Here is a 12934-nt window from a genome sequence, read left to right as displayed (position 1 = left end):
ATTTCGTATAGAAATACAATATTATCTTTGTATTTTTCTCACACAATAATTTTTGGGGGTTTTATTTAGGTTTTCTAAAATATTTATATTTTAGGAAGGGGGTCAAAAAGCTGGTGTCAGAAAGTTTTGAAATTCCTGCGTTAGGCTACATCTTCATTCCCTACTGTTTGGTTGAACATGGAAATCAAATATATCCCAGCCCCTCATTCATGTTTTACTCTTCCCACTGTACAGCTCCTCAGTGCTTTCTAATTAGCTATCCTAACAATAACGTGCCAGTCGAGGCGAGCTTGGAGGTTGGCACTTGCCAGTCAAAATACATATCTGTGAATGTCCTTGAAGGGTTTCTTCCACCCACACAGTTTGTGAGTAAACGATGCTCAGAGCTTTGTAGCTCATCAGCAGCCCTTTGAGAGAGATGAGAGTTAACAACTGTTATGATCTGTACAGATGCAGCAATGCAATATATAGCCTTGATTTGAGCAAGCAGATCGATTTGAAGGCATCAGCCGTGAAAGAAGGTGGTAAGGAGTGATGTTATCTCCTGAGACTTTGATAAAAGACTGCTGTTCTGGAATCACACCACTGCAGACAGAGATGTTCTTCATTTAGAATAAGACGCCTTATGAAACCTTGGATTCTAAATAAGCAGTTTGTATTACACTGCTTTACAAGATAGCTGTTATGTTACTGGGTGAAAAACTACATGATTACATGCAAGCAGTGGTTCCTAAACTTTCAGTCTGCAGGTTGAGGTTATTTTATAGTATTATTTTATTATATCTTTGTAATTGTAAGATATGATAATTTGGTGCGCGAGTTGCATATTTATCAAAACATTGTCTGAAGATATATGACAAATAAGGAAGTTTATATTGAGAAGTGCTCAAACATTACAAATCATATTGGTTGCAGGTGGTTTTCAGAAGGTATTACAGACTTAAAAAAATATATATATTTTATTTTTTTTTTAAAAATTTTATTATTTAATTGCTAATGCATGTTTCCTCTTTTTAATTTTTTATGATTTATTACTACTTTTAAATGTAATCTTTAGCAAATCTTAAAATGAAACTTTCATTTTGTGAATGTATTTTGTGATGCCTAAATTCTAGCATTAAAAATGTTATTTTTTTTAGAAAGTTAACATTTCTCGATCATAAACCATATCGTGTTGTTCTAATTGTTAATACACTTTCTCAGTGCACTAGTGTTTGCCTCACTTTCACGTGTTTTGTCTAGCCTGTAATTTCCATGAACAAAATTAAAGCTTTGTATTGCCTCTTTGTTTTAAGTCCTTTTGGATAAAAGCATTTGCTAAATGAAAAATTTAGATAAATAAATTAAGGTTGAGTACTGCTGATATACATAGAGAATGACCACACACAGTATTGGAACCACAGTAAAATCACATTTTAGTGACCTAGTTGGGGTACATGCCATACAGAAGAGTTTTTCTTGAACAAATAAGACTATAGGGAGAAACCGTGCTATTGAGTTTCTGTGCTGCATTTGTCCAATGGAGTAAATCAGTTGAATAAGGCCATGTTCCCTTCTCATTACTGTAGTTTATGCAAACCGTCTGGCATGCAAAGTCCTTGAGCTTACGCTAGTATCTCTCTGCCACGTCTTCCCCCTCGGTGAAGATGGAGGGCGACCCGTGATGAGGGTCTGGACAATGATGAATGGCCAGCATTAGCAAAGCGCTCTCTATTTTTCCCTCGTTTTCTCTGAATGATGCCCTGATGGGTCACCAGATTCCTGTTTGAGCACCTGGTCATTCAGAGTTCCTACCTACTGATTTCCTGGATCGGTCTATAATGTGTTTGTATCTGTGTGTGTAATATATATATATATATATATATATATATATATATATATATATATATATATATATATACAGAAGTTAAGAAGTTTACAGCATCCACCAGCAGAAACTAGACCATAAAATCAGGAAAACCTCAACCCTTAGATCTCTCCCAGTCGATTCTGCTTGCTGAATTGCTGTCTGACCTCTAATAACTAGCCAGTGCTGCATGCGTGAGCTGCTACATGATTCATAATCTAATCAAGAATGTCCTCAAACACCTCTCAATCAGAATAAAATCTTGAAGATGACCTTCACAGTCCTCAAGGAGACATTTTCCCTTGTTTCTCCTTTAGTAGACGGTGCAACGGCCTCAAGGTCATTCAAATCTTAGGTCAATATTTGCTTTCACGTTAATAGTTTTTTTTTTTTCATTTAATTTTTCTTTCTTGCACAGCATTCCTTTATTTCACTGTAGTCATCTCTCGCTGTCGGTCTAAAGTTCGCCTGCATTGATCTTTCATTTCCTCATCCTCCATGGAGTCTTATCAAATTACAATTCCTAGGTTTTTTGTTTCCACCTCTATCAGCATGTGATGTATCCTGATGCCGATGATCTATACACCTCTTACCTGACTGTCAATGATCAGCTTGTTATGGAGCAACATATTGGATCAATAAAATGGCAGGTTTAGCTGAATGCATAATGAAGCCCAAGGTTTCAGATGATAGTCGAACCTCTGACTGTATGTCAGCCTAGATGCTAAGCTCAGGAGTTTTAAAAGTGCTGTAGTATAAACCATAATTAGGATTTCTATGTGCATGTGCATGTATCACAGTGGATTAGAACCTAAAATCATACTCAAAATAGAAATGTAAACCATTGATTGATGATCGAGTGGTTATTGTTGAACCACTGACCTCCAAAAATTCCTGGTGTGAGATGTATGAAATAAGTTATTAAATATTAAATATCTCAAGTTCAATTTGAGCCCTTGTATTGGTTGGTAAGAAGGATTGCTCATTCAGAAAGTATAATGAGAACACATCTCACAAAGTAATAAAGATGTAGATCAATACATTACCGTATTTTTCGGACTATAAGTCGCACCTGAGTATAAGGCGCATCAGTCCAAAAGTACGTCATGACGAGGAAAAAAGCATATATAAGTCGCACTGGACTATAAGTTGCATTTATTTAGAACCAAGAGGAAACATTACCGTCTACAGCCGCGAGAGGGTGCTATATGTTTTCAGTGTAGACTACAGGAGCACTGAGCAGCATCTCTGGCAGCATAGAGCGCCCTCTAGTGGCTGTAGACGGTAATGTTTTCTATTGGTTCATTTCTCTCGGTTCATGTCAAATTAATTTTGATAAGTCGCACCTGACTATAAGTCGCAGGACCAGCCAAACTATGAAAAAAAGTGTGACTTATAGTCCGGAAAATACGGTACATGCATATTTGACAGAATATGTGTTCATCACAAAAGTAAAAGATTATATTATTAGTAATGCACCAAAAAGAAAATTCTTGTGTAAATTTATTCTGAAAGGCAGTGTAGGTGAATTGGTTAAAAAATAAATTCTATGCTGGTTGAAATTCCCTTTACATCCTGATAGAAATCGCTAAGTTAAGTGGTGTAAATGTATTTCTATGTATTTATTTTATCTGTAGACTATGGAAGCCCGTTTCTGCCACTGAATAAAAAATAAAATTAATAAAAAATAAATAAAATAAAAGGTAATTGCGACTTTTTATCTCACAATTCTGACTTTATAACATGCAATTGCAAACAAAGTCAAAATTGAGAGTTATAAAGTCAGAATTGCGAGAGATGAACTGTCATAAATTCTTACTTTTTTTCACTGATTTGCGAGTTTATATCTCACAATTCAGACTTTTTTTCTCGGAATTGCAAGTTATAAAGTCAGAAATGCGAGTTACAGTATGAACTCTGAATTGCGAGTTTATATCACAATTCTGAAAAAAAGTCTTAATTATGAGAAAAAGTCGCAATTATTTTGTTTTTTCTTTTATTTAGTGGCGGAAACAGGTTTCCATAGTGGACGATATAAATTACTCATATTCCTTAGTCCAAGGGCTACAATAGGCTGTCCTACCTGTTCTCTTTGTTCTGACAGGAGGTACAACACTCACTTCATCCATTTGCCAAAGTTGAATGCTACTCCTACAGTCCTAAAGCTTTTAATTAGGCCTCTCACATGGTAGTAGCGCTCTCTCAATGAGCCCCCAGTGAGCTACTACGCAGGAAAAAGCAACCAGGGATGAGCTTTCATGATTCAAAAGGTCACAGACATGCGACAGCTGTGGTTTTAATCAAAATGACTACTGAAACTACTGCACTTTAAAGAGTCTCGGTAAGTGTCACATGGGATTATTGAAGTTTGGAAAACATTTTAAAGGGTAGAAAAAAGTTGTTAAAAGTATATAACATCTTCACCGACCATCTGCCAGTGGCCTCATTTTGTTTAGGTGTCTGAAACCAGCCAACAAATTGCCTGGTTTTCTTTGATTCCGTTTTGTGAAGTTCCCTCACTGTTTCTCATCAATAAAGTCCTAACTGATGGTCCGCTGTGGTTCAAAAGTGCCAGCGAATCATCTCCCTCTGAAGTGTTTTGTTTCTTTATGGCCACCAGCAGCACTACACTCAATTTTAATAGCATAAAAACTGAAGAATCCTCAAAAAAAATCTCTTCAACCGTTGAAGTCTTTTGAGATTCATGAGAAGCAGCTGGCTTGGAAGATTATCAGATGTTCCCGATGCTCGAGAGTCCAGTCAGTCCCGGCTCAGCCCCCATTTCAATCACAGCCATATAATACAGACTTCTGAGAGATGCGAGATAGGTAAAAGCAAAGTGAGACTTTCACTTTTGTCCCCTTTGCAGGAAGTGCCTCAGGATGAACCAGGCCTAGTTTTGATTTGAGCTAGTTAGGTCAACTAAGGACTGATTTGTTGAGATTAATATGCCACGGTTTAAAACGTTTATGGCGATTAAATGCTGCAGGCTCTGCTCTGTCTTTCTCTCAGCCGTTTATCGGCAGGTGGCCATGAATCGATTACGTGAGCTCTGTAAGTCTCGATGTAATATCACATGAGCCGTGAGCTGTAAAAGATTCAATTCCGTTCTCCACTCAACCTGGAAAATCTCTAACACCCGAAATGCATCGGTTTTTCATTCTTGTCAGAAAAAAAATTAATCTACTCAAACCTCTGCAATCCAAAGGTCTCTAGAAATTCCTGTCTATGCAAAGCTCGTGGACATTTTTGACTTGTTAGTTATTTCTAAGTAATATAGGTCAAATGGACACTGTTAAGTTTCAGGAGTGTTAACTGCATTTAAATACGTTAGGGAATTCTCTAAATTATCATTTTATATGTGAATGGAGCAGAACTCACTCTCGAAACTATGATGATTGACACCATGGTAAAGCAGCATTCTGCTATCAAGCATGTTTGGTATACTCAATTTAATATTAAAATGACCAAAGGCTCGTTATGTTCAGCTATTTTACCTAAACCACCTTCGACAGAGCTGTCATGTTTTGTTTATCTTTGGAAGCCTGCTTTCTCAGAACGCACTTTTGAAGGGTTGCCATGTCCACTCATTATAAGCAACACTTATTAAGCATCTTTGGGATTGATATTTGGGCTCTGCTCATAAACTGATCCAGTTTATGTAGTTAATGAAGTAGGTCACTCTGTTTTGGTATGTGGTTTATTTCCAAGATAGCACATTTGGATTTTAGTTTATTATGGGCTTGTTTTATTAGATTTTTTTTTCTTTTTATGCCCTTTGATTCATCACACCACACATACAGAAAAGACTCTGATGTTTAAATACGTCGTTAACAACTAGTTTTTCAGTTCGGTTCCATACACACGATGTAGAATTTATTTACATTCGGTTGTCACTACCTGCATTTTTAGAGAGTCAATTCATTTGTAGAATGCAGTTGTCACTTGCTTTAATTACTGAACTGTGTATGTACAGAACAGAATTAAGTTTTAAAAGGTAAATTGACCTTTTAATTAATTTAGTTGCATTGTGTACATGGCCATAGGCATGGAGAGTTATCTTAAGGCATTCAAAATGACCCTACGTTGGGCGCCACATTTGACTGCAAGCATTAAGTTAGATTTGGATTGGTCTTAAGTTAGAAAGAACTACATATGGTGACTTAATGTGTAATTTCAAGCTGTGCTAGGCTTAGTTCCCGAATGACATACCAAGGACGTTCTCAAAATTAGAGAAGCTTTGCTCACTGTGCCTTGGGGCTTTTCAGATTGTGTGTCAATACGGTTTACTGATGTATAGACATTCGTGTAAACAATACCTTTATCTTTGTCCTCTAGGAAAGTAATTGCTTTTGTTTCCAGTCATATTCCCTGTCAGACATGTCCTTTCTTCTCGTTTGTGTTTAGAGGTGATCAGGCAGAGGTATGCGGACCTGCCAGGAGAGCTGTTGATCGTGGAACTGGAGAAAGATCGGAATGGCTTGGGCCTCAGTCTGGCCGGGAACAGGGATCGCTCCTGCATGAGCATCTTCGTGGTGGGGATCACCGCCGGAGGGCCGGCCAGCCGAGACGGGCGCATCAAAGTGGGCGACGAACTGTTGGAGGTGAAACGTGCAAACACACTATCAAGTGATTGAGTGGTGAACATCTTTAAGTTTTAGAACAGTATTTCTAAAAGTAATAAATAAATCACAATCAATGATTTATTAGCGTCTTTATAATTGATACGCATTGGTTAATTAATCAGTAGCCAATTATAATAATATTAATAATTATTAATGTAATTATTAATGTTATATTTTAAGTATAATAATTATTAATTACAGTTTTATGATATTTTTTTATTAATGATGTGACTTACATATTCTTAATTTTAATTGTCATTTATTTGATCAGTCTATCATATATCTATCTATATGTTTGTACACTGGAAAGAAGTTACTTGTGTATATACAAAATATAGGCTGCTCATTAATATTAAATGTGCCTTTTTTTATTTAATGATATATAATTAATATCATATATAATTAATATTAGTCAGTGACGTATATTGCTCAATTAATATAAATTATTAATAATAGTACAAAATATGTATTAAAACAAAGTGTTCCTGGCCTTTTTTACAAAGTGACTCTTACGTAGCTCCCAGTGAGGAATTGTGGGTCAGTTCTCAGGATTTAGTTCTCTCGCTTTCATTTTTTTCTTTCTCTAGGTAATAGCATTTTCCTGTTGAGCCCCTTGTAATCCAAAGGGAGAAATGGTGGTTTCCATCAATTTCATTCTCATTCTGGTCTAATGCTGAATGAAGCATGGGGCTCAAGGGTCGTCTGGGTCAGTCTTATACAGGAACATCTCTTTGAGTCTCGAGGGACGTGGTGGTCAGGCTGTCTGTTTTGGATGTGGATCAGCTGGTTCCTTCATCTCTGTCTTTATCTGTTTGTATCTGTTCCTGAGCTATAAATGTGCAAACGAGAGAGTAGGGTTTTGCCTCAGATGGCCGGATGAATTTCAAATGAAGCCACCTGCCCTCAGTTTCACTATCTCTGTCTGTGTTTTATCACTTTCCCTGCCTTCCTCTTCTACTCGCTTTATCTCTCCAAGTGTTTCTCTAACTCTTTCAACCCCACAGCCTCACCATAAGACATAATTCATTGCGAGGTGAAACACTGATAACGCCAGGTCACTTTTATGTTTTTATACATGGACTATTTTAATGTTTTTATTCATGACTTTGAATTGAATTGGCCAAACCCCATAGGAAGTTGAATTTGGATTTTTAATTTTAACTGAATTTTCCTATAAATATAGAACTTTGTGACAAAATGTGAATAATTTAAAAATATAATATATATATAAAAAAATAAATAATTATATATATATATATATATATATATATATATATATATATATATATATATATATATATATATATATATATATATATACATATATATATATATATATATATATACATATATATAAAATAAATACAATAAATTCCCTGATCTTTTCCCTTCTAGGTGGCACATTGGTTTCCACGTTCATTTCCTCAGAATTGCCTATCGATTTAGTAATTTGGTCGACACGTACGAATGCCGTATTTCTGTGTGGAGTTTGGGGCCAGTGAAGCCGTGCTTACTGACCTTTGTCTAATATCTATCTCCATTAGGCGTGAACACACTGCAGCATTAGTCACGATCCACTAGTGCTCCTGCTTAATGATTCTGTCTCAGGTGATTGGAGACTAAAGTCAAACTGTCTCAAATACGTGTTCGCAAACTCAGATGTGGCTATTCGTAAAAGGTTCAGCAGAGCAATCTCTTACCAAAAAAAAGTGCCATGGAATTATCACAGGTTTTGGATGTGGTCCTCTGTGTTCAAATGTTGTTGTCCATGTTATTTGTCATATCAGACACACAGAGTTTTCCAAACTTATGATTTTGGATTAAATTTAAATGAATATATTTGGGAAAATGAAAATTTTAGGTATTGAAACTTGCCATTTTCTCCAAGTTCTCTCTCTGTTTTACCTTTTTAAATTATCCATTTTTTTTTATTTTTATTTATTTGTTTTTATGTCCATGTCCACCAAGTTTATCGATTTTACCTTTTTTGTTTTGAGGTTTGGTTTAGTTTTTGTTGTTGTTGTTTTGCCATTTTACCTTTCGTATTCTCTTGTTTTTCTTTTTTTGTTTTGTTGCCATTTCCCCCAAGTTTCTCTATTTTACTACTGTAAGTTTAGTTTTTTGTTTTTGTTTCTCAGTTTCGCCTTTTGAAATCACACGTTTTATTTTTTGTTTATTTGACAAACAATCTTCATTTTATCTTTGTTGCCATTTTCCCCTAAGGTTTTTTTTTTCTTGCCAATTTATCCAAGTTTTTAAATTTTTTTTGTTTTGTTTTTTGTTACCATTTCCCCCAACTTTCTCAGTTTCACCTTTTAAATTTCCACACATTTAATTTGTTGTTTTGTTGTCATTTTTGCCAAGTTTCTAAGTTGTAACTTTTTTTTTGGCCATTTAAATTGATCATAAAATGTTATAATACTACAGTGTTTATCATTTGACAGTTTTCTTTGACAAGTCTTGTTTTTTGTCTTGTGCTGACAGAATTTTCTGTGCTTCCATCAGATAAACAACCAGGTGCTGTACGGCAGGAGCCACCAGAATGCATCGGCCATAATAAAAAGCGCCACTTCAAAGGTCAAACTCGTCCTGGTCAGGTAAGAGACCCTCAGAGACAACCCTCAGCCTACTGTCATCTGCTCATTACTAAGATATGACTCTCATTTCAGCTTTATCATGAATTCTTTAGCTCATTAAAAATAATGAGATCATACATTTATTATAATGTGTTAGTTTATTCCTCCAGAGTTTTGAAATGTGTGATTAATTGCACCAAATTCAAGAATAATATCGTTATTAATTATTGATTCATTTACAGCTCTTATATTTATAACAAGCTCAAAATGTTGTGAATTATTGTCAGTCTTCAGCTTGAATCAGCATGTTCGCAGAAACTGCCGTTCTTTCCTCTTTGCAATTACGCAAGCCAAGCAATCTCACTTGCCCAGATACAAATGAATTGCATTTTTTTTCTCCAGTCCAAACTCCTTGATCAAGCTGCAAACCCAAGGCACCGTGGCTAATTAGGATCATAAAGCAGGCTTTTCAAGGAGGCAGTGGCAGTCTGTGTAGGATTGAAGCAATCTGAGTCGGTGCCAGCACTTTTGTTAAACATTCCCATCTGAAGTGAACATGCTTTAAGAGAAAGCCATTTCTCTGGGTCCAAATGTAAATGCTGTTATGTCTGTATATTGGTTGTTAACAAATAATAAACTTAGCAAATTTCTTGTGTTAAAATAATCCCTCTATATTCCACTCTCAGTTCATATATATATAAATTAATTGAACTAAATTCAAGAATAATATCGTTCAGTTTTCATGAGCAGTATCACATGAGTAGCAGCATACTAACGCTGCATATCAGACAAAAAAGTATTCAAAAATACTATGTTTACTCAGAATTCCATAGGAAATGAATATGGGTCATTTCGACCCCATTATACCTTTTTGGGTTAGTGATACAAAAAATAGTTTTTTTTTGTGATCATATAACAAAGAACTATTAATGACAGTGGGGGGAAAAACTGTTTTGGAGTTAACATGTCCTCCCATCAAGATATAGTGTGTGATATGTGTGTGTAATAAACTGGAACTGCTGTCACCTATAAAACATTTTTTGAAAGCTTTAGAGGATTTTTGCAGTGCAGTACATGGTTATAAAACAGCACAGCCAATAAGTTAGTCATAAACGAACACTTACTCTGTCATTGTAGGTGTAATCATAGACTTATCTGTTTCTGTTCATATCTTGTGTTTTATAAGAGTATTTGTTAGCTTGATCTTTATTTGACTGGTTGTTTTGTCTGGTTTCACTGATAACGGCTGTGTAAAGACACCAGTATCTCCTTGCTGTCTGCAGATAATTATTAAAAGTCCAAGAAATATAGACGGGCAGCTCAGATTACATCTATCAAAACACATTAACATGCTACTGAATGGTAATAGATTTGCTTTAATGGACACACAGTTTGCATCTTTTATTGCGACAGTTTGGTCTGTAATTGAGACTGTTCGGAAATCCTTTATAAATTATTTGTATTGTGTCAAAAGTCATTCAGCGACACATAATGGAATGCAATAGAGAAAAGCATGTTGCCATGGCAAGATAACTGGCCAGTGGTCAAGACTGAACCGTGTCCACCTGTGCCGCGAATGCCAAAATAGTGGCCAGTTTCCAAGTTTTCTAGTGAGGGGATTTCATAGCTGGACAAAATCAATACTAGTTAGTTCTGATTTGGTGTTTTTGATCTTCCTTCAGAAGGGGTTATTTGGAAACAAGCTGAGGATTGACCGTTTCTGCTTCGACTTTACCTTGAAAAAAAACAAACACATAACCTGTAATTGGAAATGGGTCATTTAGTGCGCAAAGACAATAATACAAAGGTGAACAGGAGCAGGGATGTAGGGAGCGATATTACTCGTCAACCCTAAGATCTTGAAAAAGAGGCTCTGAGGATTCATGGCGCAACATCTCAATTTATCTGGCCCATCATTTCTTATCGATCTGAGCGGAGAAAACTGCCAAGAGCCATGTGGGAACATGAGAAGTAGAGAGAGCGGCACCAATTTTGGCGTCGTTGAAAGGATGGGATTCATTTTTCTCAGTTAAGCCTTGTGCGAACATTGCCATTGATTTATAAAGTATGAAAAACTACTGTGGAAATCAATGGCTGCCGTCAACTTACCCTCATTCTTTAAAATACCTTTTTTGTGGCCAACAGAAAGAGGTTTGAACGAAGAGAGGTTGATTAAAAGATGACAGATTTTTTTTTTTTTTTTGGGTGAACTGTACCTTTAAGATGTTTTGCTGGTGGAAAAAAAAACCATCATGATTCTGTGTGAATGTTTTTGTTTGTTTGTGGAAAATTGACATGCTTTATACATTTGTGCGATTGCATGGAATTCGCTGTGAACAGACCTTAACATTAGATCTTTTCTGTCTGTTGATAGGAATGAAGATGCTATCAATCAAATGGCTGTCGCTCCTTTTCCTTCCCAGGCTTCCTCATTCTACTCCAGTGAGGTAGGGTACATTATGAATAGCCATATTTGATTTTATGTTGTTTCAGTGTTTTTGTCCTAACCACCAGCCAACTGAGCCAATTGAGTACAATTATGAACACCATGAAAACTCATTGGTCCAATACATGCTTTACTTAACATGAATGTTAAATGGGGGAAGTCGTGGCCTAATGGTTAGAGAGTCGGACTTGCAATCGAAAGGTTAATAATTAAAAAAGAAAATACAAATATTTTAATTTAATTTAACTGAATATTGAAAAACAGAGATAATATATTTTATATATTAATATTAAATTGTTGAGTAATTATATTATTGCATAATATATATATTATTAGATTAATCTGCAATTATTTATTTATTTATTGCATTAATTGCCTGTTTTGTCCTAAAAACTCAAGTGACCACCAAAATCACATAACGCACACATTAAATATGTGCAGAATTTTCACTTTTAGGACACAATAGTGTAAAAATATTTAAAAATATATTTTAATTCAATTAACAAATGTATAAATTATTATTAAAAAAAACATTAAGGGCCCTATAATACACCCGGCGCAATGCGACCCAAGGCGCAGCGCAAGTGTGTTTGTTCACATTTTCCCATCCAGCACCACGTCGTTTAATTAGCAAATGCATTTGCGCTAATTTGTGTGCCCATGGGCGTGTGTTCAGGCGCATTGCTGGTGCATTGCTATTTTAAGAGGCTGAAAATAGACTGCGCCATTGACCAACTCAAACCTGGTCTAAAGTCTGGTGCAAGGTTTTTTCTTTGTTATTTGAAGAGCGTACACGCTGCTTATTAAACACAGGGACGCAACGCACAGCAGCACACAAACATGCCAAATATAAAAAATTAAAGGATTGCAATGCAAAAGAGACCAAAGATACAAAAGAGGAGCGATGACAGTGAAGGATGAGAGAGGACCAGGCCTGGGCTTTATTTTGTGTTTTGTTTATGTTTGTGCACGCCAGTCGTCCGTGAGGGGCTGTCGCAATGTTTTGTTTTTATTTTATTATTAAAGCTTCGTTTTGATTGTCCGCCGGTTCCCGCCGCCTCCTTCCCGTGATTATGAAGTTTGGAAAGTGTTACAATGTCATAATGGATAGTCATCACATGTATCAGAATTAGGCTATTTGCTCGCACAGGAACAGCCCCGTTTCATTTCTGAGTTCTGTCTTTGCACTTGCCAAATTCCGCTGTGGAAATAGCAAATCCGTCATGGCACGAGCGCAACTGGCTCTTAAAGGGAATGGAAGATGAAACTCTGATTGGTTTATTGCACGTTATGCCCAAAAAACACCCATTACTCATTAAGAGAATAGGGACAACCCGTTTAGACCATGCGCCTGGGCGCGCCAACCGTTTTTCCGTCGTTAAAATAGCAAAAGTGGATTTGGACACGCCCTGAGTGCACCTGCGCCATGCGCTTTACACTT

The 12934-nt window shown here is 36.1% G+C and overlaps 1 protein-coding gene across 13 annotated transcripts in view; it reads left to right on the top strand.

Annotated features, from left to right (window-relative positions):
- patj (PATJ crumbs cell polarity complex component) overlaps nucleotides 1–12934 on the top strand; it is a 106633-nt gene that overhangs the window by 75278 nt on the left and 18421 nt on the right. For all 13 annotated transcript variants that reach the window (XM_059544011.1, XM_059544012.1, XM_059544022.1 and 10 more), the window contains 3 exons: nucleotides 6254–6450; nucleotides 8977–9068; nucleotides 11422–11494. In XM_059544011.1, coding sequence (XP_059399994.1) covers nucleotides 6254–6450; nucleotides 8977–9068; nucleotides 11422–11494 — 362 coding nt within the window. The remainder of the gene's footprint in view (nucleotides 1–6253; nucleotides 6451–8976; nucleotides 9069–11421; nucleotides 11495–12934) is intronic.

The sequence above is a fragment of the Carassius carassius genome, chromosome 48 (genome assembly GCF_963082965.1).
Source record: "Carassius carassius chromosome 48, fCarCar2.1, whole genome shotgun sequence".
NCBI classification, from domain to species: Eukaryota; Metazoa; Chordata; class Actinopteri; order Cypriniformes; family Cyprinidae; genus Carassius; species Carassius carassius.
Note: the sequence above shows the minus strand (reverse complement) of the source record. Positions and strands in the feature narration are given on the sequence as shown.